The sequence below is a fragment of the Fusarium fujikuroi genome, chromosome FFUJ_chr03 (genome assembly GCF_900079805.1).
Source record: "Fusarium fujikuroi IMI 58289 draft genome, chromosome FFUJ_chr03".
Taxonomy (NCBI): domain Eukaryota; kingdom Fungi; phylum Ascomycota; class Sordariomycetes; order Hypocreales; family Nectriaceae; genus Fusarium; species Fusarium fujikuroi.
The window spans coordinates 905,937-932,551 of record NC_036624.1 but is presented as its reverse complement, the minus strand read 5'-3'; the positions used below and the strand labels follow the sequence as shown (position 1 = coordinate 932,551).

The following is a 26,615-nucleotide window of genomic DNA, read 5'->3' as shown; positions in this document are numbered from 1 at the left end:
CTTACTTATTTGCTTATTAGCTTATTACTTCTCTAAATAGTTATATAGTAAAGGCCTGTAAGCTTTAATGGTCTATTAAGTTATTGGTAAAGCTTATATTTAAGGCTATTAGTAACCTATTAACTAAAGAGTTATTATTACTTCTAAATTAAAGGGCTAAATCTTTAATTTAGGTAAGATACTATAATACTCTATCTGCCACTTTATAATATTATAGTCTTAGGTTTTAGTTAAATCTTATTAATTAACTAGCTATAAAGGCAATATCTAGGCAAGTTATTACTATAGTATATATAATAGTACCTACTTTCTATTAGTAACTATTTATACTTTTTAGGCTTAATAATTTAGTATATAGTAATAACTCTTTTTATACTATTAGGATAACTGCTTTATATCTTAATAAGGGGTTTAGAAGTAATTATTGCATTTTATTAATATATATAGCTTAGGAGAGCTATAGGTAACAGTTTAGTCTATCCCTTATAACCTTAATGCCTAAAAACTATTATAGGGTCTTGCCTCCTTTAATATAATATATCTCTTGTAATTTCTTTATTAAATCTTTTACCTTTTCTTCTTATTCCTTTAGGTAATAAAGGATATAGTTATCTATATAGAAGAAAAATACTATATTGCCTTAGACCTAATAACAGTTCTTACTAAGTATTTAGTAAAATCCCGTATATAATAGACCTTTCTTAAAGTGTTTTTGCCATAAGAGAGGTGACCTTTAGAGTCTATATAATGCCTTTTATAGCTTAAGGACTATATCGGGTTTTCAGTAACCTATTAGTATTTCTATATATATATCTTTATTTAATATTAATTATATAAATGTATTAATTGTATTATACTGGAGTATCTTATAGTTAAATTTAATTGCAATTACTATTAAAACCTTAAAAGATATTCTGGCTAGTATAGTTATATATATATCTTAGCTATCCTTTATCTGTTAGTCTCTTTAAATTACTAATCTTACCTTAATTTTTAGGAATCTTTTATATTTATCTAACTTATAGATATATACCTAGTAATATCTAAGTATTTAGTGACTCTTTACTGTAGTCTTAACTACTTCTATCTATAATTAAGAGAGTTTATAGCTCTCTAAATAAGCTTCTTTTGCCTTCTAGATTGCATTCTAGTATAAATAACTCTTTATATTAGTATATAAACTAGGGAGCCTCTCTAGGAGCTTCTAATATATACTAATATAGGGCCCCTTTTCCTTACTTAATGTAGAGCTTATTTTATCCCTTTAGGCCTCCTGCTTTCCTGCACTAGATTAATTTAGAGGCTAAAGTAAGCTCCCTCCTTTTAGTAAGTTCTTAAAGCTAGCCAGACTCTCTTAACTTTTGCGACCTTAGGTCTTCTGTTAGGTGCCTATATATATTTTATATTATAGTATCTCTATTAAGAATACTATATTAAATAGAATATAATTTCTTACTTATATTTTAGTAAGGGTTTTACTTACTGGCTTACTACCTCTCTTTACCTTTAGGTTATTTTCTATTATATAGAAAAAACCTAATAGAGATAATTCTAGAGGTATTAGTAATAGCTTAAATCTAAATTAGGTATATAGTTTTGATTTCTTGCCTGTTTTTATTAAGTTATTGGCTTTAGGGCTTATAAATTCTATATTTTTATTAGTAATTTTATTTAGTTCTTTATTTGCTAGATACCTCTGCTATAAATTAGGCTAAGTTTATTAAAGTAAGATTAGTTCTTTGATTTATTTTTCTATTGCTGTTAGGTCTTTAGCCTATAGGTTATCTTAAAGGGTTGCTATATTTCTGTTAAAGTATTAGTATTTATTAAAGGTAATATCCTATATTAAGAATACCTCTTTATTTAATAGGTTCTAGATCCTATAGGAATTACTTAATATATATCCTATTAAGTATTTAATCCATCCTTTAGGGGTTTAATAATACAATCTATTATATTGCAGTTATATATCTTTTATTAGTATAAACGCTTTATATCTATATACTTTAAGGTATAATAAGTCTGGTTTTACTAACTGCTTAGCTATATACTTTAAGTAGAATATTTTATATAGTAATTTATACTGTCTTTAAACTAATGGCATATAGTTATAGAGATAGGTGGCTGCCTTTATTAATTTAAGCTAGAGGTATTCTGGAATTTTTATACCTGCCTTTATTGCCTTGCTTTTCTAGATAATAACTATAGCTACTCTTTCTATATTACTATTTTAAGCCTATATATTTAAAGCAGATAGTTTATATTATATTCCTTACTAAACTATCTTAGTATATACTTATAGATAGGTTATTATAATCTTATTATTATATTTAATTACCTTTACTTTTTTAAAGTACTATATTTCTATTATATTTAAAAAGCCTTTTAGTATTAAGAAGATAGTAAGGATTATCTAATTAATTATATAATAGTTTTAGGTAAATCTTAATACTCTATCTATAAATATCTATATTAAACTATAGCCTATATATCCTGGTAATATAGGGTAGAAGTCTATAGCTATTTAATCTCTTAAACTTATAACTTAAACCGACTTTTGAGGAGTGTGGCGTATTAATTGGCAAGCTTTTGCCACTCTATATGCATTACAGTTAACTGTAGTTATTTACTGTATTCCTATTAGAATCTCTAACTTTATTTATATTCCTCTTATAGATATGGCTAGGTATTAAAGAGCTTTTAGCCTTAGGTAGCCTAACCTTAGGTGCTATATTAAGGTATTACCTCTTAATGGCTTTCTTTTAGTCTATATTATATATATATGCCGTTTTAGAGGGATAGGAAGTATATTTACTGCTAGTCTAGTTTATATTAGTTCTAGGTCTTAAGGAGAATGCTTATATTTAAGCATTTATTGCCTTTTGATCTCTAAGACCTTACTAAGTTTACTTCTATTTAAATGCTATAAATAATTATTTCCTAGGCTTATATCTTACTAAATTCCTTATTTTCTTAGTTTAGTAAATAATATTAGGTTTATAGCTAATATAATATATAAGGCTATATTATAGAGTTATAGTATTTTTAGTATACTATTACTTAACTTAAGTTTAATTTACACTTTACTATATCCTTCTATTAAGATTTATATTACTTTTAACTAAAAGAAGTCCTTAAGGGCTACTGCCTTAAGGTTCTTTATTTACTTTATATCCTTAAATATATATATAGTTACTCCTAAATCTAATAATATACTTTTATTTAGGGGGTAATGGTTAGCTACTGTTAGGCCTGCACTTAGCTAAGTGGAGCTAACTGGATATAGTTAGGCTAATCCTTCTAGTTTTAGCTTCCTAATTCAATTAGCTATACCTTCCTTATTTTCTTCTATCCTTCTCTGTGCCTGGTTGGCAAGAGCCTGTATTAGTTTAAACCTAATATAGGCCTTTTTAGGGAAAGTATAAAAGCAGTTTAATAAGGTATGCCTTAATCTATATACTTTATATCTTCCTGCCTTATTTTTATTAGGTCTTTAGTAAGGATACTTTTTTTCTTTTTGTTTCTTTTACCTAGGCTTCCTTAAGGTATTTTAGTTTTCTCTAGCCTCTTTCTTTTATTTAACTAAAAAGGCTTTATAGCTTACTTTAGCTCTCTATATATTTAGCTATAATGCTAGTACTAGCTAAATATTTACTGCTATTATACTGATAGATAGGGTGTTAGACTAAATATAATTTATTTAGGTAATACTATAGGCATTTGCCTATAACTTTAGTAGGGTTAACCTTAAAGCCGTAATAAAATTAAGAAACTATTAATCTGCCTCTTTAGCCTCTTACAGGCCTATATTTTGGGCTTTATTAATTAAGGTCCTCTATTACTTAAGCCAGTTACTTACTTCTTTATAGGTTATATATTTATAGTATATAGGTTTTATTAAGATTTCTCTATATATTTGGCGAGCCTTCTGCTTCTGTTTTATTTATATTAAGAAGAACTTATTATAGAGAGACTAAACCTATTCTGCTAGAGTATTATCTTTTAAAAAATAGTATCTTATAATCCCTTTATTTACTATATTTAGCACCTAATCTTAAATAATAGATATCCTCCTCTTTAAGTCCTTATAGTTCTTTAGATATATTTTATATATTGCCCTTATTATAGTGACTGTTTAGTGATCTTTCTCTATAAGATATAGTATTTATTGAGTCTATATTTTATATTTAGTATAGTTTCTATCTGGTTTAATAATAGGGAAATTGACTTCTTGTGTAGCTATCTTTTGTATTAATAAAGATAATGCTTCTATAGTAGTTACCGCTTTAGTAGCTATAGCGCTTTACTATCTTACTGCTAATATATTAGGGGGTATAAATATAACTACCTTAAGGGTAGGCTTATTAAATGCTGTTAGGTTAATATAGGCCTATAGATCCTTATTCTTTAATTTGACCTTTAGGGCCTTATATTAGCTAATCTACTTATTGCTAGATTTAAGCCTAATTATCTGATTGGTTATTATTTTAAATGTTTTTAGTAAGTATTAGGCTTTCCTTTTTAGTTATACTTATAGTAGTTTTTCTTATAAATAAGACTTTTAATTATTGGAAAGCTTATATATTATCTTTCTTTTAGAAAAGGGGAAATTCTATATTTAAATCCCTTAACTTCTGATATCTTGCTAAGGTTTTACCTAGATATAAGCGATTATTTTATTCTCCCAATCTGACAATAATAGCTAATCTATTAGCTAGTATTGTGCTACTTACACTATATAACCTGCCGTAACCCCCCTGTAACCCCCTATTTATAGTGGCTTACAGGCTAGCGTTATAATAAACTTAAATAAAAAATTAATTATTATAAATAAATATATAATAATAAAAGCCTATTAATAATTATATAATTTAATTTTATTACTATTTTAACTATAAATAGTTAAATAAAGAAAATAGAATAATTATAATAGTATTTTAATATAAATAGTTAATTTAATTTTTAAATTATATAATTTTAAGACTTTATAGAATCTCCTTAAAAAACCCCCTTTTTAAGGAATTTTCTTTCTTTAAGCTTTAATTAATATAATACTATTATGCCTATTTAGCTATTATTAATTTATTATAATAATTTTTAAAAGTATTTTAATAAAATTATAAAAAATATTATTAAAATAATTTTTTATTATTATAATATTTAATTTTATTATAAAAAGTTAATAAAAGTATTTATAAAATAAAAAAATATTAGTAACTTTATAACTTTATTATAATTATATTTAATTAAAAATAATTACTTAAAAAAAAGAAAATAATTATAATAATAATTTAATAATAAAGCTAATTAGCCTTTTATTATATAACCTTAATATTTCTTTAAGTTTATTATAAAAACCTTTTAAATAGAAATTCTATTTCTTTAAGCTTTAATTAATATAATATTATTATATTTATTTAGTTATTATTAATTTATTATAATAAAAAAGCAAATTAATTAAAGTACTATATATAAAAGCTACTATAATAATTAAAGGTAATATATAAAAAGGGATATTTATAAAATATAGATATATAATACTATATTAATAAACCTTAATTAAGAATTATAGTATAGTAGCCATTTTAACATAAACCGACGCTAATGTAGTGGTCGCCAGTCCCACAAAGGACCTGGTGTCAAAAGGGTTTGAAATCCATATAAAAACGCGGGTGACTTGCCCTCGGATAGAGTACAGGATATCTTGATCGGGGTCCGCTGCTAATTCAGCGAGACGTTCAAGTTCCTTTCTCCCTGATAGCTTATGCTTCTGCGCCTTTACTTCGACATTCTCCGGGACCATTTTGCTGGACAACACGGCAAATTGGGCGATGAGGCCTTTGTACTTGGCCACCTCGTCCGCCTCGCGGTCAAGACCATGGAATCGACCTAGTTCAGAGCTGAAATACATAGCAGTCAACAAAAACATATATATCTCGGTCTGGCGACCTCGACCCTCGCCTTGAAGCTTCTTCAGCTCTATAAGGGTTTTGGCCAGAGCGACAGTCCACACTTGGGAAATTATAGTCTTTCTGTAGTAGAACTTTTCGCCAGCCCCATGCTCGAGCACAGCGGCTATTCTCATCAGTCCCATTAGATGTGTTGTATCGAGGTCGATTTGCACGAGACCTGTCATGCAGGCAGATGCAAAATTGTCGAATTCCATCTCCATCTCGGCATCAACTACTCCCCATTCGCGATGATCATCCCAATGGTCCCAAGGCCATCTGTTGATAAGTCAGCAAAACGAACATGTAACAATCATTCCGTGCACGAGGAATGCTGCTGCTGACTTACTTCTTCCCCCTATAGCAGTAGTATAGTACAAATGCTTCATTCACTGTCAATTGAAGCGAAAAGGAGTTGTTTTTATAGGCTGGATGTTGCCTGAGAAGCAAAGGAATCAGTGGATTCAAACGCATAATTCGTCGGTCTGCTGGGATCATCGAATCCGGCACCTCAGTGAAATCTTCAAGCATTCCACCATCAACGAGCCCATCTTTGATGCGGTCACACCTGGCTGTCAGAAAGCTGTCAGCGGGTGACGCTGGTTCGGAAAACTCGAGGTCTTTATGAAACAGAACGCTAGACCCCGACAACGCCAGGTTTTCCTCAGGCTCCGCTACTTCAGCAGCATTCAGTAAAGTCTCAATGAAGACGCGTGTCTCCTCTGTGAGCTCGGTGTTGTCTCTGTAAGACACATCCAAGTCGAGTGCAGCGTGCACAAGCCGTGTAGACGCAGCCTTTCCTAGCACCTTGGTCACTCTTGTGCTCCAGATGCATAAAATGGTGAGGAAATCTTTGGTGGGCAGAACACCCATGAATGGCGCAAGCAATATAGGCAGGAATCCGTTTCCCCAGTCCGTACTTCGTAGTTCCTCATATATACCATCAAGTCGCGTTCTGTTGCTTGGCTGTTCAGATTCTTCGTCGGTGGCCAAAGTCCCAAAGCTCGCAGAAGGCGCAGCAGAGTGGTTTGAGCGAAGTCCGAGTAAGAAGCAATATACGTCTTTCGGAGCTCTTGACCAGTAAAGCCCACTTTGAGTCATAATTTCTATAGCCTGGGGATTTCCGTTTACCATCTCAATAACAGCCTCAAGACAATCTCTCTCTTCTTGTGTCTTGTTCTTTGCCATTGGCTCAGGAGATGAAGGTTCGTCATTATCAGTGACGCGGTCCCTGAATTCGGGGTCCATCACCATCAGAGTCGCTGATCGACTGTGAAGCCCAGAAATTTTGTATACCTTTGCCTTACTCAGCCATCTTTCTCGCTTGCGCGAAGCAAGAATGACAAGTGCACCAGACTTGGACAGCTTGGAGGTAAGATTGATGAATTGGCTTTGTTGTCGGTTGAAGTTCGCTGAGTCGAGATCGTCAATCACGATGAGACATTTGTGACTCTCGAAATGCTCATACAAAGAGCTTTTATCTTCTGAGTCTAGAGTAGAGTTCGGAACAAAGTGGCGTTGCAGCTGTTGTAGCATGCTATCCTTGTTGAAAGGTTCACTCGAGTTGAGGTGTATATGGATTGCATCTTCGATCATACCCGAAGCCTTCCACCATGTACATAAATGATCCAGAAGAGTGGTTTTGCCGATACCAGCCATGCCATAGATCAATAGAGGTAGTGGCTTTCCAAGCAAAAGTATTGATTCTAGGTGGACAATGTCTTGTTCTCGCCCATACAGCGAGTTAGGATGGCTCTGCTCTTGCTTGGGAGTTTTGCAGTCAGAACGCGAACCGGTGGATGGAAGCCACTCTGGGTTGAAGTAAGTAAGTACCACGAAATCACAAATGGGCAACCTCTCATCGCCCTCACTTCCCCTCAAGCGTCGTCGAGCTGCTCGAGCGGCCTCTTCCAAAGGGAGACGCTGATGAATGTACCCAGTGTAGAGCGATCGTATGAATGCCTCGACGCCAGTTTCAGTGATATGATAGGCCAAAGTAACCACGGTCTGTATTCCACTGCTCAAAAGTACGGTAGCTGCAGTCTCAACGGCGGATCTGGCATATGGACAGGGAGCAATGACAACGTCCTGAACACCATAAAGCAGAAGCAGTGCCGCAACTTTATCGACGGCTTTTAGGTCCTCCTCTATCACCTCAGTCTTGTTTTGGTTGATGAATTGGAAGTAGATCCTGGGAGTCTCGGGCTCGGATTTTCGAGGGCGCTTGTGGACAAGCAGCATATCTAAATGAATTGCAGTAAAGTAGCCTTTAGGGTGGGATTCGAGCTCAGTCTTCAAGGCACGAAAGGACCCAGGTCGTATGAAGATGGGGCTCGTAGAATCTCCTGCCGCCTGTAGAATGGGACGCGAGACTGAGAGGGTGAGCTCGCTGGCATGAGTGGAACGACCAGGAGCACGACACGACAATACAAGGATCCTCCTTTGTCCTTCGTTCTCCTGGTCATCAACCTTGTTTCCTTTGAAATCCTGGCTGAGATGTTGGGGAGTGCCAGTAGCCAGTGTCTGCACCATGCTGACCTCCATCGGCCGCATCATAGGTTCCCATACCTCGAGCCGCTCTAGGAACTCCCAAAGAACGCGCGGCATGGGCATGTGGTCTTCGGTATTGTGATCCTCAGAGTTATTATTGTTGAACCAGGGTTGTTCTGCAATACGAATGACTACTTTTTTCCCGTAAAAGTCGGATGGAGAGTTCATCTGCGTCTGTAGTGCATTCATCATGTCCTGCGCATGTTCGCTGACCCAGTCCCCCCCATATGGTGGCTCAATATGGCCCGGGGCACCAGTTGCCAGAAGAAGAAGAAGAAGAGGACGGATGGTAACTGAGGTATTTGATCCGATGTGCGACGTGCCGTTGTCTCTGATAATGTTGACGTCGAAAAGATGCAAACCGTCAAGGTCTTCCGATTGGGAAGGGCCAACATTTCGCCGGGCAATATTGACAGTGATCATCTTACTACTTCTTAATTTTGATTGCGTTCAGAAGGCTCAATGTGACGTTCCCGTTTGATGAGGAACGGAATCTAGTTATATGTAGTCGCCACTGTTCGCATCGTGGAACGGCACATTTGCCGAACTGCACTGACAAGAAAGCAATATAGATTACTGCCCCACTGGAGCTATATACGAGAATTGGTAGAAAATGCCCACGCTGGCAGGGGTTTGGGCAGCAATGATCTACAATGGCTTTCAGCTTGCCTAGGATAGTTGAAAATGCAGTCGAATCGGTCTGAGCTCTCCTCGGTATATTGCCCTCACTTGTGATCTGAGCAATTGCTTCTTTAGCACTCCATAACTTTACATACAACAGCCTTGCAATTGATCACCGTAATCACACCATCATTATCACTATCGACATGCCTACTGAACAACCCCGACCATCGTTCTATCTACTCCCCCCAGAACGATATCTACCGGCATCGGCCCTATCAACATGGCTTGGACGAATAGTCAAATCCTATTCCGAGCCAGACGCAAATTTTGTGCCGGACGATCCGAAACCCTTTGTAACACACGAATTTGCAACAAGCACCATCGCCAACGCCAGCCTTGCCGCATTATCACAGCGGAATAAGTCGTTTGCTGCCAAACTCGGCGCAACAGTTGATGTCTCACGAGAAACCAGTAATGGTGGGGGCCTCTCGTTCACTAGCTCCAAGGTCGTCTGCGTGCGTCTTCAGAATTATGATCAAGTTTTTGATCGTTTGATCCAACATGAGGACACGAGATCTCAACTCCAACGGATGCTAGCTCGCGGCGGTAATGCTGGCTTCATGGTTACTGCGGTGCTCATCTGGCAGGATGCAACTTTCACGCACTCCAGAGAACTCGGGGTCACAACCTCGGCCGGTGTTTCAGTGCCTGTGTCTACGATTGTCTCAAGCACTACAGGCATCATGCTGCCCTCTGAACTCACTGACCCAGGCGTTTCCGGGTCGCGAGGTCGCCAAGATACAGCCGAGTTCTCTGGCGAAAGCGCCGGGAGTAATATCTTTGCTCTCCAGTACAAGACCGTCCGGAGATCTGTTGTGCAGTCGTTTTTGGGTGTGAAAAACAGTATGATGTTAAAAGGAAAGGGTCCAAATTTGCCAGCCTCGCAATCTTTTGCAAAGAAACACCGTGGAGATGACGAATCTGAGTCGGAGGAGAGTGATCCCAGTAGCGATGAAGAAAGCGATGAAGAGTATGAGATCGAGAGTGATGACAAGTCTGACGGTGATTATGAAGCAGTCAAGAACGGGAAGGTTGTCCTGGAGATGGATGAGGATAGCGTTACGTGGGCTGATGTGCTAGATGAGGAGGAAGAGGGGATGGAGCGCGTTGATATTAGCAATGGTGGCGAAGAAATGGAGTTTGTATTCTAATGTAATGATATAGGTATTTCTAAAGCATTAAAAGTGACGATCTCGAATTGACCAGTGTATTTCTTCGAGCCTCTCCCAGCATCGTGGTATCTTTCTGTTACACAACCTATCCACCTTCACATCCTGATGTCGGTCTAACTTGATGGCGGGGGCGCCAGCCGATCTTTCGCTTACAAGACAGACCTATATAAAGAATCCTTGTCCCAGAACAGGGAGACATGGGTTTTGTAATTCCTGCTGGCGTTGGTCATGAAGCCTAAATCCACCTTGTCAGGGCTGACAACAGCCATTTCTAGTAACTCCTCGCCAATCTACCCTAGGTACGGCCCGAGCCGATTTTCCCAGCCCTGATGGCATTTAAAAAGGCTGGTCAATCGCCGGGCGTAACAAGGTGGCTATCGGAGCCAACACAGTGTCGCCGCAGATGCCTTGGAGGACGAGTCACACTTGGGTGTCAGGGTGGCCTTCTATAGGTACACCAGGCTACTGTTGACTACGGCCTGCTTGAGACCTCCGAAAGTATCGTGATTGTGGGAAAAATAGGCCCCAGGCACCCCAAGAACCTGGAGGTAGCGAGTACTCCGGTCAGCAATGGTTCCGCCCCCATCAGCGCAGTTTCCAGGAGACCAGCACATTCCTTTTCTCCCACGATGCCTCATAGTGCCACTACATGAGACCAAGCATTCCAGGCTCGGGAGCTTCTTCTGTAATCTCATCAAAGCCTTCCTCCCCTGAACCTGCGCCCTCTGTAGTGACATACGCAACTTAATAGGTCTATAACGTCTTCATCTAGTTGTTAGGCCATTTCTCAACGAGAAAGGGGGGATACTTGGATAAGGAATGAGACTTCAATTTCTCTCAGAGGTGTCTAATGCAGCCTAAGTAGCCTCCTATGCGGTACTTAGACAACCGAGAGGACTTCTAGGACTTTGACATACTACCGTGGACTATTGACTCGAGTTTATTATTTATGTCACCTAAACTCTGTGTTCTGCTCGACATTATCTGTTTCCCAAGATCTATTATGACTTGAGTCTTCAATCTTTCAATATACTCATCTACTCGGATTCACTTATAGCAAGCGTCATAAATAAAGATAATTATCTAATATCAGGCTCAAGATGAAATATCTTATGAAAACTACAATCTCCCCTTATGCCCTGACTTTAACTTCTCACGCGCTCGCTCCAGGATCCCTCTCGCCCGTGGTTCAGACCGTTCATCATACGCTGATATGCCCTTCCCTAATGAACCGTTCATACATAAAGCCTCTGCCAGATCCCACGCATCGCATAACGCCAGGTTCGCTCCACAACCAGCAAAGGGTGTCACAGCATGGTTAGCATCGCCAATGAAAATAACGCCCATCTTGTCAATATCGTCATGAGTGAACGCCTTCTTGTCCTTTGCGTTGATGGCGAAGACGGTCTTTGTATCTGTCCTTTTCACAATGTCTCTGAAAGGATCCTGGAACTTGTTCCCAAGATCAAGACTGCGATTTATAACTCCTTGTACCATTTCGTCGTTCTTGAGATCTAGTCTAGGGATTTCCTCACTTTCGAGATTACCGACGCCCCAGACAACGCTGTTCTTGTCGACTGGAGAAAAGAAGCAGGAAATGCCGGTTCCTGAGAGCATAAACCCCCAGTCTTTGTCGATGGGCGCTGGAGGAGTTCCGTCAAATCGAGCAATACCACCTCGGAGAATTGCACCGGCATATTCAAGGTTGTCACTGGGTCTAAGGTATCCTCGGAGTTTGCTATTCGCTCCATCAGCGGCAATAAGCAGGTCACACTCTTCCTCGGTGATCGTCTCATTGCCGGGTTGTCCACTCGCGACTTGAACCCGCACTCGTCCTTGGTCCGTTTGCCTGGCTGAGATGCAGCGTGAGTTCCACTGTACCGAGTTTTCCGGCCGGAGGTTATCGTGGAGGACCTTCCGGAGATCCTTGCGTGCTATCCTAACGCTGGGAGATGGCAGCTCTTCGATTGGCTCGTGGCGGAAGCTTGCGTGTTCATGCCAATTAGGTCCCCAGATTTTGAATGCTCCCTCTCCATTGAGCCCAGACACAGCATTGTCTACAATTTGGTCAATAAGTCCGAGTCTCTTTAGGGCAATGAGACCTCCCGAGGGGTCGTATCCGGTAAGAGATAATGTGTAGCCTTCACGTTGAGCGCTTACGTCGGGCGAATCGCGGTCGTAGATGATGATCTTGGGCTCTTTGAACTGGGGATTCCATAATTTGCGTAATCCAACAGCGAATGCTGAACCAGAAACACCACCGCCAGCGATGATGATGGTTTTGCCTTCGAGAAAGTGATGTTGATGTGATGAGTCGTCCATAGTCATGTTTTGTGTTGAAGAGGGAAAGAAAGGTCGGCAGATGCCGTTATATAAGATATACTTAGCATTGCTTACGCACTCAAAGTCACACGAATTTCTTATATAAACCTAGGAGTGGCTCACTACATGCTGTGGATGTCGACTAACAGCATCGTAGTATTTTATTTCTCACCGACGATGCATACACTGATTACCCAACTGGGTACACGGATTTCCTAATCGAGACATGACCGGGGTAGACGAGACAACGACTGTAACTTCAGTTCTGTTATTCACGACTCGGAAGTTACAATCATATGAGAATCGGAAGTTTTCTTTGTACATATTCTCCGTCATATTGTTCGGCAGTTCCTTACGGGCATCACGACGGGAGTAGCCCGAGGTTGGAAACCTTAATCGGCAGTTTGTCACAATCAAGAGGCTTAATACTTGCGTCTGTTTTTCACATGCGCGCTTGGTCCTTATTAAGTGCGGATCTTGCCCTGAAGAATCAGTAAACCAATGCATCATAGTTGATCAACGTCACCTTGTGTACACAGCACATCCTTTACTTGCTCACCAGGGGATGTGATTTGCACCTCCATGAATTCGTGAGCAAGCAGACGACGAGGATACACGCCAAAGAGTCAAGACGGCCACTCTGCTATCAGGTTCAAGAGGCAACCGAGTCATGTCTTGATATGAAAAAATTCTGGGATTTATGAACTTCGACAAATTAGGCATTTCGTATACTCACGAGTTCTTCATTCCCCAGCTGATGAGTAGCGGTGATTACATTGACGGGTTGCTTGATTCGTTCGTGATTTGGATGTCGTGGAGCCAATCAGATTGCTTCGAGCAGAGTCAATAACCCAAAACGGGAGATATACTCCATCATACAGTCCATACCAAGGGCTTTTTAACTGTGTTACCTAAATCTTTTTTCAATTTAGGAACAAGGTTCTGAGTTTCCTTTCGTCGCCTAACATGATAATTTACATCGATTTACGGATTACTTTGTTACTTCTATCGCAACATCTCTACTCGTAAATGGTTTACTCTTCAAATGCCAAAATCCACACCATGACCCCGCATTGACACCCGCTCCCCTCCATCACCAAACCCCCACCAAAATATTATCATCACCAACCTTCAAAAAACTTCACATCCAATCCATACCCTCATCCTTCTGCCGCGATGGCGTCCGATCTCTCGGCCCCTCCCGTCCTCTCGACTCCCGATGACCACATCCTTGAAGTTCCCGCCGCCGACTCTATCCCCAAATCCACACTCTCCGATGATGCCCTCCGCGAAACGTACGAGGTTGTTCGCACAGCCGATGAGATCCGCGCTGGAGGATGGAGGCGCATCGGCTTACAGTTTCCGGACTTTATGCTGGTAGACGCTCCTCGGGTTGTAGAGGCTCTATCGAAGGCACTCAGCGCACATGATGCGCAGGAAGAGGGCAAGGCTGAGAGGAGAATATACGTTCTTGCGGATAGCAGTTACAGCGCCTGCTGTGTGGACGAGATAGCTGCAGAGCATGTATCAGCAGATGTGGTAGTCCATTACGGCCGAACGTGTCTTAGCCCTACAAGTCACCTCCCTGCGATATACGTTTACACCACACACGATCTCGATTACAACGTGACATTGGAGGAAATCAAGAAAGAGTTCAGCGACAAGAGTGTCAAGTTGGTCATAATGGCCGATCTGACATATCAGAATCACGTTGACAAAGTGGTTTCACTTCTCAAAGACGAAGGCTATAACAATGTTGTTTCCACGGCAGTAACACGCGACCCAGCCGCCTTGATACCCAACCGCAAGATCCTTTCCGATGAAGCTCATGATGACGAACATTGGAAGGCTTACTCGATCATCCACATCTCCGACCCGCCCTCTGCGCTCCTTCTCGCTCTATACTCACGATTCACCTCATTACACGTCCTTGCGACGCCGTCTTCAACACTCGAGAACCCCACTATCCGCACCGCAGGTCTCCTTCGACGTCGATTTGCGAAGGTGCTGTCGCTGGCTTCCGCCGGTGTAATTGGCATCCTTGTGAATACACTTTCAGTAGCCAACTACCTTAGCTCAATCAATACCCTGCGGGAGAAGATCGCTCGTGCAGACAAGAAGAGTTATACCATTGTCGTAGGAAAGCTCAACCCGGCGAAGCTGGCTAACTTTGCTGAGATTGAGGGTTGGGTTGTGGTCGGATGTTGGGAGAGCGGCTTGGTAGAAGATGATGCTGGATACTGGAGACCAGTCATCACACCGTTTGAGCTTGAGGTTGCGCTTATGAGCGAGGATGAACGGGTCTGGGGCGGCGAGTGGTGGGGTGGTATCGAGAAGCTTGGACTTAACGACAAGCCTCAAGATGCGGTCAACGAGTCCAAGGACGCTGCCGTCCTAGAAGAGGATCAGTTTGACGATGTCGCTGGGGGCGTTGAAGGAGAAGAATCTGCTCCTCCCGAGTTTGACATGCGGACGGGTAAGCTCATCTCATCAAGCCGACCTATGAGACTTCCAGTTCGCAGCGGCCCCTCTGCCACCAACACTACAGAGGTGATTGGCGACGGTCCCGCCGGTACAGCCAAGCAGAATGATGCTCTTATCAAGCGCAGCGTTGGAGAATTGGCGAGTATCAATGGTGTCGCGAGTCCAGGTGCTGAATTTCTTCGCTCTGGTCGCACGTGGCAAGGCTTGGGCACCGATTTCGACAATGAAGCTAGCACATTAGTCGAGGAGGGTCGAAGTGGTGTTGCTCGAGGCTATCAAGTTGGAGAATCGGACAAACACTGAGGCAAGGTTACAAAAAGTGATACCATTTAGCATAACACGGCGTTGGGATGTAGACAAAAGCAAAAGGCGAATATTCATGGTTCAAAGATATATTATGGGGCAACACGCTCGTTGTTCTTTTCGTCGCTCATGTAACAGTGAAGTCATATTATATACAATAGACTCATCCACCGAAGCAGCCTCCAGGGCCTATGCTGCGGCATACCCGTATCTAATCCTAGCCCTTCCCTTACCTGAGCTTCGTTATCCATACCCGAAGCATAAGAGACAAAGAAACGTCATCAACATTGTATCATGTTGGTCGTCGTCAGTCCATACGTTTCCATCCAAAGAATAAGAAATATGTTCTAGGAGAAGTCATAATGCATGAGGCCGCTTTCCTTGCGGCGATCGTAACAGGGTCGGTCTCTTGACCCTTTCCCATCATATTCCCCATGCGCAGTCTTTCATGGGGCGAAAAAGGATTGGATCCCTGGCGCAGAGCACGATGTGTTGTTACTCGAGCGCCCCTATCTAGTGCCATAGGACAAACGGAAAAGCTGGCGAGGCTGCAATCTCGCGGGTCATTGGGCCAAGGTATTGTGGTACTTGGGCATACGTTGCAGTGGAGCATGGATGCATTGCCGAGAGAAGCAAACTGGCGGTGTCCCCCGGATTACTCGTTTTTTAAGTCTGTGCTTCCTACGAATCGCAGTAGCGGGATAAGGCTCCTAAACGTAGACACGTCGAGAGTGAGGGCGGCTACGGCTGCTGTAGCGAGAGCCAGAGCGGGAGCGGCTTCGGTGGCTGTGGCGGCTGGAGTGGTAAGAACGGCGAGAAGAGTGGCTGCGGTCATAGGCACTCATGTGTCCGCCATGCATGAAAGCGACAACAGAGGTAACGGCAAAGAAGATGACGTTCATAATGCCAAATGCCCAGCAGGCCTTGAGCATGGAGCATGGCTTGTTGTTGACGAGGTCATAGCTGGGGCCAATGACCCTTACATCGCCAGCGGAGAGGTCCCAGTCGTCGCCACGTCGAATGCTAACACAGTCGGTGTCGCTCACATAGCGCAGGTAGTAAACGGCGGCAATGAAGGCGCCGAAGAACAGGGCATCAACGAATGCGACAAAGTGGGCGTTTGTCGAAGAGCGGTGGTAGCTGAAGAGGGTGAAGATTGCCCAAGCAAGCGCGAGAACCGAGACAATGAAGAGAATGAGGATTGAATCGGGAGTCAGGGCGTTTTGCTTGACGAATCCATCGACGAACCAGGCCAGCATACCCATGCAGGGGATCTATTGATTGTCTGTTAGACTGCGATCTCCATGGCGTATTTGCATTCCCGCTACCTACCAGAGTGAGGATCTGAAGGATCCGAAAGAAGACAAAGAACATTGCGAAAAACATCTTGGCGGTCTTGAACAACTTATGCAGCTCTATCTTGAATAATATCGCACGACAGTCGCAGATGATAAGATGGGGTGTAATGCGCTCAAGGAGAGCGGGGAGCTGAGAGAGATGACGTGCGCGGGGGACTTGTAAGATGCTGCTTGAGTGAGACGATAACTCAAGCAATAGATAGATACAAGTAACGCTTTCAGACTGAGTCAAGTCAAGACAGGTTGGTGATAGATGGAGGAATGAGAGAAAGAATGGAGGGAGGGAGGGTGTGTGGGAAGAAACCTCTATTTTGTAGCTCCTACGAATGCAAAGGCAAGCAGCAGCAACGGCAGCAATCATCCATCCAAACTTGTTCCCATCCTTGGTCTTGCCCAGAAAAACCCACGATTCAAGGTGGTTGGTGCTCGAGAAATAGATGGCGCAGGACCACGCACGCCCAGAGAAAGCAGAAATGGGTGGGATAACCCTTGTAAAGGCCACCCCTGTAGGTGCAGGATGTTAGTGGTTGGGCCGTTAGAGGGTAGGGGACCTTTTGGCTCTAGACCCTTGTAAGTTTAGCGACCTGGAGACTGGTTTCTTCTAGGGCCGTCGGGTTCACGAGTTTTTCGGTGTGAAGCATCTCGAGCCTGAAAATGGAGATGAAAGGTTTATGCACTGTTTAGTCTCTCGGCAGGCAAGGAGTGATCATCTCCGTTAGTTTGTCGTCCGTTCCCCCAGACTTTTAATTGCAGCTGTTGATGCTCAGCTTCGATTTTGACCGGCCATGCCGAAATTGGAGCATGACGTAGACTTGCACTAGCAATGCAAGCACTCAAGCAGGCAAGCAATTGAAGATTGACCCAGATCAATTGTATTGCAAATCAGGACAAGACACACACATTCGGTCTCTATCAATTTAGCCAAGAGAATAACAGCAAGGGATACGAGTCGAGACCCTTTTCGTGTTGCGACGTCATCAGAATTGAAGAGGCTGGTAAGCTCATACACGCCCAAAATGGCAATAAATACAGAAAACAGGTTGGCTGGGTATCAGCCAGCAAGAGAGTTACAACCAAAACGAGAATAACCAGCCAACCAATAACGAAAAACCCCTAGTCAACATCTGTCGCAGATTCGGTGGCTGGCAAGTCATGCATCCCCATCGCCATGGTCGCTTAACTCAGGAACACAAGACAATCTGAGTACAGCATGCATCACGCCTTATGCATGGCGCCCTGGGCCGTCCCGCACGTTTTCCTGTACTTACGTTTCAGAGTGCAGAGATCAACCGGCATGCGAACTGGTAGTTCAGTGATGTCCTCTTATTTCGGCAGATCCGCATAGATCAGCATTGAAACAGCGGGTACGGATACTCGCCCATGCTTTAAATCGGTGGCTGGGCATCGTGATCAACAGGTACGATCTGGTCTTACTTAGTACAGCGGGGCCCAATTTCTCATAAATCGTCTGTCTTTTTTCATCAAAAGGTATTAATTAATTAAGTGTACGTGCATCCGTAGTCCGTCGTTACAGGACTCTCATTCTCTCGGTTCCTCCGCATCCTCTCTCGAACTCTTGGGCTGATGAAGCCCGTGCCGAGTGACCCACCCGACGCCGTGTTTCGGTCCTCCGCGGCGCCGGGCGAGTTTAGCTGAATCGGGAAATCATTGATCAGGCTCATATCAACGTCGTCTCCATACTCGTCACTCTCAGTAACTCGTTCTGTCTCTGCGACCCAGCAATACGACCTTTCATGCGCTCCTTGGCCAACGCCGTCGCTCATACCTCGCTTCCATGGCGGTATCTTTGCTCCCTCCAGCCTCGGGCATAAGTGATAATCGACCTTGTCGTTGTACTGCACCTTCTCATCGTCAACCGACACAGAGGCTAGTGATTGAAGGATTCCGTATATAAGGATCCAGCGACTACGCCTTGCCGTAGCGGGATCTAAGTCTCCAATGTCATCGGTCTTCTCGAAGCGCTCAAAAGCATCAGCGAGTTTGATCTCCGGCTCATCGAAGCCGGTATTTTCAGTATAAGCAAGTCGTATCCTCTCCTCCAACGCGCTCATTTGGTCGCCTCGAGTCTTTGTAATGCCTCTTCGGAATGAACCAGCAGCTGAGGTCGATTCTGGCAGTAAAGGAAACGGATGAGGAATGTGAGGGAACCGATGCTTGTTATCAAAGTCGATAAGCATATCCGTCATATGCATCTCTCTCGTGTCGGCGTCAATCGCCCTCCTCTTGCTCTTTGACATCATCATCAATCTGCTTCCAAACTGTATCTCCAGCGAACCCCAAACGATATCTCTGTCGACCATGCAATCGTAAAGCTCTCCAAAGTCCTTTTGGAGCTTCACAGCCAAGGTCCGAGTCAACCAGGTTTCGGGTCTTGAGGAGCCGACGGATCGGCCAGATCGGGTATCGGACTGTGATGGCGGCCATGATCCGTATTCCTGTTCAAAATGCCGTAACAGCATGTCCTTCAACCTCTCAATCGCCCTCATCTCCGATCCCGTACTGGGTGTGAAGGCCCAGATGTCTTGGTACCTGAAGCCAGCCAATCGTTCCTCTGCAGCCTGGACCCGATACTGCATCTCGTGACTCGCCATCTCCATAAGTTTTCTCGTGTTTGTGTTTATCTGTTTGAAGTCCTTGTACTTCTGCACGAGATCAAACATGCCTACGCAATGCGCGAAGCACTCCCTCCATCCTTCCTCCCACCGCACATCCGGTTCTTCCGACCATATAAGGAGTGACACCGCCAAGGCAGGATTATTTCGTACGTCGTCGAGATCTCGGTTATAGAGATACCTTACTAATTGGCCCACGTTGTCGTTATTTGGGGGCATATAGCTATCCAATCTAACATGAAGATCAGATAGAGCCTCGTGAAGCGACAGGCCCACCATCGAGGCGTTGAGCAGCATGGCAAAGAAGTTGCGCGTGGTGAGCTGATGACGGAGTTGATCGATGGTCTTCATGTTCTGCGGAGGCGGGAAATGCATCTCATAAAGAACTTGTCCTCCCATATCTCCAATGCTGGTGCGTCCAGATGCAGGTGGTGTTAGTGGTGAATTTCGGAATTCTTGGCCCAGTTTTCTTCCATAAGATTCGGTGTTTGGTGAAGTGGGAGAATGCGTATATCCATCAATCAGACCCTCATCCAGAAGAGAAATGAGATGTCGACTGTTGATCGCCTCAATGATATGAGAAGACACGCGCATCGAGGGCAAGCTCTGGCCTTTCTTTCCAAGGTAGATCAGAACATCTCCATTAGGATCCCAGAGCTCAGGGTCTTTTCGAAGCTTGTTCCACTTGGTGATAGGTCGTCCTCCCCCACACCAGCGCCTGATCTGCGGTGGTGGTGCAGTAGGTACCTGTGGAATAGGAGGCAGTTTGGTGGTCGGTGGTGGTCCAACGGGAGGTAGCCCAAATGAGAGCTGTGATGTTGGCGTCAATGGCATCTGGCTTTGGGAAGTTGCATAAGAAGATGTCGACGTCAGGGTCGTATCTGTTCGAGCCACAGATTGTGAGTCCCAGCCGCTGCTCTCGTTGGGACTGGGACTCGGCATGACGGTCGGTTGCAGTGTTTCCACGCTTGGTCGGCTTCCATTGCTGTCTTGATCGATCGGTTCCTCCTCCTTCTCCTTCTTTCGGAATGCGAATGTCTTTGCTATTGTCTTTCGTACATCGTCGCTTCGCTTGTCGAGCATCGTTCGTAGTCCACTCCTCTCAATAGTCCCATACTCGTCTGGCACTGTCGCTCTCCTCGGTTTGTTATGAACCCATTCCTCGGCATATTGATTGCTCGTATACGCATCCCGATTCCAATCTGGCGACATCATTGATCTTCCTCCCCTACTTCCCATCGGTATCGAGACATTTGGCGGTAGTTGATGCGGAAATCGAGCCGCAATGGGGGTTGGGATATTGGGTGGTATCGAATGGTCAGTAAAAAGCTCTTCACCACTTGATGAAGTGGCTACAGATTGAGCGCGCCCATGTATGACAGGGTCCTTGTTCTTCGCTTGCGTTGTTTTCTTGCGCGCGTATGCGCTTCGTGCCGACATTTTGTGTGAAGGGAAGTCGATGAGGATGTAAGTGGCGGATTGGCTGTTGAGACGTTTTGGGGGAAACACAAAAGCCAGAGTCTAAGATGAGTCTATAGTAAATGAAAATGGCGTCTAGTAGCTAGTCTTCTCTCAATTATGAAGTAATTGGCCATGAGTGTGGTGTGTGTGCTCGCGGAAGGGTTGTGTCCAAGTCTCATAGGAAGACGTAAAGGAGGGAACCAGAACATTGAAAAGAAAAGCAACGAAAGTTCTGATCAAGGATTATTAGCCAAGCAAGGACATTTGGACCAGAAAGAGAAACTGACATGTAAAGTTCAAAAACAGCATCAAAGCCGTCGCGGAGAGGTCTAGATCCCTCAGAGCTCTTACAAGGGGACGGCCGCAGACGTGCGATACTACGCTGTCAACTGGGCAGTTGAGTATGGGCTACGCCCGCAACTCTTGGAGTTTTAGTTTTGGCTACCGCTGATATGCGCAGGCTTCCCTAGCGCAGAGGTAGTTGACGGCGGTAGAAATGAGCCGAAGCCGGAATGTTCGGCATACAAGAGAGAGCGTGAGAGGTATATTAGATAGAGAGGGCTTGTTGAAAGATGCCATGCGTTGAGGCTCTTTCTGAGATATGCTGAGTCCGCGTCAAGTCCGGAGAGGCTTGAGCCACGATCGTGTCATCTCTTTTCTCTCACAACAAAGATCAGGCAGGGCAGCAAAACGCCATGAAACGAGTGATTCATGATCTATCATTAAAAAGCATCTCCGAGTCCAGGAAAACCATGTCGTTCTCCTGCAAATCATCATATCCCAAAAGCCTCTTGGCGGAAGGCGACTGATAAGCATCCATGCCGATAATCCCAGCACGGCCTATCAACACCATGATATCGCTGATAAGAATAGCAGCACCACGACGAAAAGCAGTCTAGGTATAAATTGTATACCCACGCTGTCAGCTCACTCATCAAGGGACTGCTACAAGGGGAATAACGCGTCCTGAAGAGAGTGACATCGCTCATGCGGGAGCCGTCGCTCGGGCCCCATGATGAGCGGACGATCAAATCTTATTGCTTTTCCTTTCACGTGGAGAGGCGAAGATATCTTTTGATAACGAGTCGTGGTCGAGGTCGAGTGCTGGCATTGAGTGTGGTTTGTAATGGGTCAGACAAATCGCCCAGGGTCTCGGTTCTCGGGTCACTATAGCCCACATTCCCCCCGCGTTGACAAGGTCCTTATCAGATGGGATGGAAGACAGATAAGAGTGCACTAAACCAGGTGGATGTGTCTAGAGATATTGAAGGATACAAGCCTTGTGCTGAAAAGGAAGTAAAGCCGAGGTAAGGATAATTGTTCCGGCCGCCAAAAGGATCATGGCGTTGACTGTGTCAGTTTGCCAAGATTAATTGTCATTGATATGAGGGCCAGAGCCTAGTCAAGCTGTCTGATCAACCTTGACCCTACAATACCGAGTCTGCATTCATGGCAATATTTATCGGATGCACTAATAAGTATCTGACTGGAGACAAGCTCAACGTTGAGCTGTCAGGCGCAGCAGATGGGCCATCATTGTTTACCCTATACATGATCAAGGCCCCTTGTTCGATATGGATGTCGTCAATATTGGTGATAATGATGCAATGTTTAATTGTTCACCACTGTAAGGATGGTTCTCATTATGATTAATTCTCTTCGAGGACGTAATAAACTGTCCAAGGTCGAGGTATGAGATCATGCTGTGAGCATCCCTTCTTGATTGACATGGACACCACCAACTTCTGGTGGCTTCGCGGAGCCAAGTAGAATGACGTAAAGTGGAGGAAACACATTAAGCTCGGCAGCCATAGCCGGTGACTCCCGGCATGGGATGGGAATAAGCGTTAGATGCACATGTAGATCAAGTTTATCTCTAATCGCGTGTTGATGACGACCTTCAATCAAGAACATGAAAATTTGAACAGTGGGAGCATGATATAGAATAGGTAATCAATGACAGTTGTTTTCTCAACCATAAGGCTGGTACAAATACACCATAAATTGTACAAAAAGTAATCGTATAATCGGGCGCTTCTGACGAGCCAGTCAGTTCCTGAAGGGTATCTTGCGGCCGTGTCGCATAAAAAAATAATCAAAACCAAAGACAAATCCAACCACCGCCACTCCATTTCAAAGTTACGTTATCCATCCCTTCAACTCATTACATCCTCAATCGTTTAGACACCAGAGTGGTGACCGGGCTTGGTATCGGCGTGAGCAGAGTGACCGCGCGATCGCATGAAAGCAAGAGCCTCCATGATGGTCAAGCCAGTGAAGATGGCCCAAATGAAGTAACCAAAAGCAACGGCGGCCTGAGCGCATTGGCAGACTGTGATGCCGTGACATTTAGGAACACCGATGTGAGCAGCGAGAGCGGTAGCGCCGGCGAACCAGAACAACGTGGTAAGGGCGAGAACACCGAGAGCGACCATGCTGTGGTACAAACGAGGAGCGAAGAGAGGCGTCAAAGCGAGGTAGAGGAGTATGAGGATGGACCAAACGACGCAGAAGAGCAGGAATGACACCGAAGCAGGCGAGTCAGACCACCAAGTACTAGTAGCATCGACGACTGTGGGATTGTTAGATGAGATAGCTCATTGAAGAATGGAGGCAGAGAGTTTCGGCACTTACGGTATGCGGTGAGGCCCAACTCGATGATGAGAAAGACTGCCAGGACGGCGTGAATGATGGTGATGATGCCCATGGCCATGATGAAAGATGAGCGATCTATCGGATTGTAGGTGTTGATAGAGATGATGTGCTGCTGAGTAGTTCAGATCAGTAGAGTTGAGTGAGGTGAGTGAGGTGAGTGAAGAAGAAATGTGATCGCCAACAAGAGGAGGGGTCCAGCAGGGGGATATAGCATTTAAATCTACGGGCGGCAGCTTCGGGTTCAGTCTGGAAAGAGAAGAATGAAGGGTCAATGACGGACAGTGTCAGTCATGGATGGGCCCATTCAAGGCAAGACAAGACAAGACACTTGAACCCAACCCAGACCACACCAAACCAAATCCAACCCAACAGGCCAAGCCAAGATCGAGGCCAGCCCAGCCCAGTTCAGTTCAGCCGTTGCCAGCGTTAACAGCTACTACCAGTATGTACCGACCTACAGCGAAGAACCTCTACGTCAGTGAATTGGGCGTATTCGGCAGTCACCTACAGTCAAGCCAAGCCAAGCCAAGCCAAGCCAAGCGCGAAGCTTTCCCTTGACAAAAAAGAGGCAGCCCAGGCCAATCAAGGGCAGACAGAAGTGAAGTGGATGTCTCGAGATCTGCACTGACGACGACGTTTGAGTGGCTCATGGAGCTTTTCCTGCTCCCCCAAGAGCGGTCTCACGAATGACGTGGTGCTAAGACCCAGACATCTGACGTTTTGATGCAGGGTTTCCTAGCGCGTACCTACACACTTACAGGGCGCGTGATGTCATCTAGTGGCTGAACAAGGCTCAGCTCAAGGCTCATCAGTGCATAATTCAGTGAATATCCCGAATACGAGACTTTGTTCACATTCACAGTCACATTCCTTAGCTGGTTCTGGGCGAAATGTAATGTTAAAGAGCATCATCTCATCGTATTAACGACAAGAGCTTGTGACGCGCACGACTTTTCTTTCTTTCTTTCTTTCTTTCTTTTCCACCCGTCGGACCCCCCCCCCGGGAGCTATAGCAATAAGCGCTTTGATTCAGTGAATGCTTGGCTGATGAATGCACTGCCTTGGCTGGGCAGCTGAAACCGGTAGACCCAAGACGTCTCTTCTCTTTTCTCTCTGTCGGCGGCTGCTGCAGTTGAGTCAAAGGAACTAAACATCCCTGTACAGTCACTGTCAGTCAGTCAGTTCAACTCTAACTTGGCCCGGCAATTGAGAGCAGACGTGTTTCAGTCTTGGCAGAGATCTGTTTCAAATCATCTGACAGAAGATGCATATTTTACGCTTCTCGGAATACGATTGGCCAACACCATCTCACATCTTGACGAATGCATTAACCGTCACCAGGCCACAGGCGAGACAAATAATTGTATATCTGGAACATGCTAATAAATAATAAGCGCCTCAGTCTCACTCTCAGTCTCATTCATTCAGTCCTTGGCCCGTATACAACTGTCACCGTTGTCGTCTGAACAATCGCCCGCTCCTCATCATCGCTGCTGTTGCGAGGATCCCACATCTGAGTCTGAGTCTGAGTCTGAGTCTGAGCCCCAAACTTATTCAATGACTCTTGTCTCCGCAGGTGCCGTATCATCTGTTCTGGCTGTTCGTCTGTCTCATATGCCGTGACTTCGGTCGTCACGGGCTGCGCCTGGACGATTGTCTTGAGGTCGAAACCAGGATCCTCAATCTGAACGCCGAGTCTATCCTTCCGGGCTTTGTTTCTAATGCTCCCTATCGTCTGGAATGGATGTTGTCGTGTTCCTTTACTGGTTGCGGAGTATTGAACTGATGACCCACGTTCGCCGATGAATTTGGGTGCGACATGGATGAAGAAACGACGAAGCGTCGTCAGCGACGCGCATATTATCAAGAGGTTGGCCTCGACAAAGCTGGGCTTGTTAGTCACTGCCATACTAGGGTCGAGTCGTACTCACATCCAAACCACTGCACTGGAGAGAACCCACGTGTAGTCGTTTGCATTAACTATCGGAACCAGTAGTACTAGCCGAACCACAGACGTTACAAGTGTTCTGTCTCATCAGTTAGCAAGTGCCAGCTCCCTCAATGGAGAATCACCTACGCAGAACCAATGACAAACAATACAACAAGTCCGGCCTTTTGTCGTGGCGGCATCTGCAGTTGCAGAATCATCGGTAATGGCATGATGAGAAGGATGAGATCTGAAAGAATGCCCAGGCTCGCTGTGCAGATGTACACTGCTCCTCGATCCACGCATGAGCCTTCGAGTATCGTGAGATCCCAACTTTTCTTGAACGGCGTACACCCGAACAGAACCACGAGCAGGACGGCCAAGTTATAGCCAGCAACGAGGAAAAAGACGCCACACACGCTCCATTTCCACCACCGCTGCGGTGACAGCCGTCGGTAGAATAGCGCTAGCGCCATCTTGGAGCAGGCAGTGCATACTGCGTATAGGATGGGAGATATGAAGGCGAGCTTGGGCGTTGTTAGCAATATGTCCGCTAAGGCTTACGAGGGATCTTACCTGATTCCCTTCGTTGAACTTTTCGAGGGGGAGTTCCCAGGCATGTACGCCTGTTACCCCGAGGATGAATGAACCTGATACCACTCAACGAATGTTTCGTCTACCGGGGACGTTTCAGTGGAAACTTACTGAGAGAGACAGCTTGAACCGCTATGGAGAAGATCCACGCAATTACAAGGCAAGCTTCCTGTTCTTAGCAGATGACAACTTAATACAGATCGGTGCAAGGGTCTTACCCGTCTCGCCATCGGGTTTACGTAAAACCCAGAGTTTGACATATAAATACTGGAAAAAGAAAAGGAAAGCGAGCGCTGTGCCTATGCCTGAGATCACATATGACTCCATGGCATGTCGTTGTAAGGGATGATCAAAGTTGACCACATAACCCTCTGGTGGTGGGATAGCGACTGTCACGCCGTCTACTATGGGGAATGCGGACATGGCAGCCTCGATGGCCTGGGATTATCAACACGCTCGTTATTGTGACCGACGGATTCGTTGGTTGTTGGAGATACTCAAGAGAGTGATAGATGCGATTCGTC

At 44.2% G+C, this 26,615-nt stretch overlaps 8 protein-coding genes; 2 read left to right on the top strand and 6 right to left on the bottom strand.

Annotated features, from left to right (window-relative positions):
* Positions 1-5,566: 5,566 nt before the first annotated feature.
* On the bottom strand, positions 5,567-8,921 carry FFUJ_02435 (uncharacterized protein; the record flags this gene model as incomplete). XM_023574165.1 has 2 exons in its annotated part: positions 5,567-6,227; positions 6,298-8,921. The coding sequence occupies 2 exons, from the start codon at positions 8,919-8,921 to the stop codon at positions 5,567-5,569; spliced, it is 3,285 nt and encodes a 1,094-aa protein (XP_023427573.1).
* Positions 8,922-9,325: 404 nt separating this feature from the next.
* Positions 9,326-10,333, top strand: FFUJ_02434 (uncharacterized protein; the record flags this gene model as incomplete). The annotated part of the gene is made up of 1 exon (XM_023574164.1): positions 9,326-10,333. The coding sequence occupies one exon, from the start codon at positions 9,326-9,328 to the stop codon at positions 10,331-10,333; it is 1,008 nt and encodes a 335-aa protein (XP_023427572.1).
* Positions 10,334-11,473: 1,140 nt separating this feature from the next.
* Positions 11,474-12,682, bottom strand: FFUJ_02433 (uncharacterized protein; the record flags this gene model as incomplete). Its single annotated transcript, XM_023574163.1, has 1 exon — positions 11,474-12,682. The coding sequence occupies one exon, from the start codon at positions 12,680-12,682 to the stop codon at positions 11,474-11,476; it is 1,209 nt and encodes a 402-aa protein (XP_023427571.1).
* A 1,170-nt stretch (positions 12,683-13,852) lies between these two features.
* Positions 13,853-15,463, top strand: FFUJ_02432 (related to diphthamide synthesis protein DPH2; the record flags this gene model as incomplete). The annotated part of the gene is made up of 1 exon (XM_023574161.1): positions 13,853-15,463. One exon carries the CDS (start codon positions 13,853-13,855, stop codon positions 15,461-15,463), a length of 1,611 nt encoding a protein of 536 aa, XP_023427570.1.
* A 710-nt stretch (positions 15,464-16,173) lies between these two features.
* FFUJ_02431 (uncharacterized protein) lies at positions 16,174-16,849 on the bottom strand (the record flags this gene model as incomplete). XM_023574160.1 has 2 exons in its annotated part: positions 16,174-16,737; positions 16,796-16,849. 2 exons carry the CDS (start codon positions 16,847-16,849, stop codon positions 16,174-16,176), a joined length of 618 nt encoding a protein of 205 aa, XP_023427569.1.
* A 1,471-nt stretch (positions 16,850-18,320) lies between these two features.
* FFUJ_02430 (uncharacterized protein) lies at positions 18,321-20,894 on the bottom strand (the record flags this gene model as incomplete). Its single annotated transcript, XM_023574159.1, has 1 exon — positions 18,321-20,894. The coding sequence occupies one exon, from the start codon at positions 20,892-20,894 to the stop codon at positions 18,321-18,323; it is 2,574 nt and encodes an 857-aa protein (XP_023427568.1).
* Positions 20,895-23,095: 2,201 nt separating this feature from the next.
* FFUJ_02429 (uncharacterized protein) lies at positions 23,096-23,628 on the bottom strand (the record flags this gene model as incomplete). XM_023574158.1 has 2 exons in its annotated part: positions 23,096-23,487; positions 23,550-23,628. The coding sequence occupies 2 exons, from the start codon at positions 23,626-23,628 to the stop codon at positions 23,096-23,098; spliced, it is 471 nt and encodes a 156-aa protein (XP_023427567.1).
* A 1,362-nt stretch (positions 23,629-24,990) lies between these two features.
* Positions 24,991-26,514, bottom strand: FFUJ_02428 (related to integral membrane protein PTH11; the record flags this gene model as incomplete). XM_023574157.1 has 6 exons in its annotated part: positions 24,991-25,456; positions 25,502-25,597; positions 25,648-26,024; positions 26,074-26,147; positions 26,203-26,256; positions 26,310-26,514. 6 exons carry the CDS (start codon positions 26,512-26,514, stop codon positions 24,991-24,993), a joined length of 1,272 nt encoding a protein of 423 aa, XP_023427566.1.
* Between the last annotated feature and the right edge of the window lie 101 nt (positions 26,515-26,615).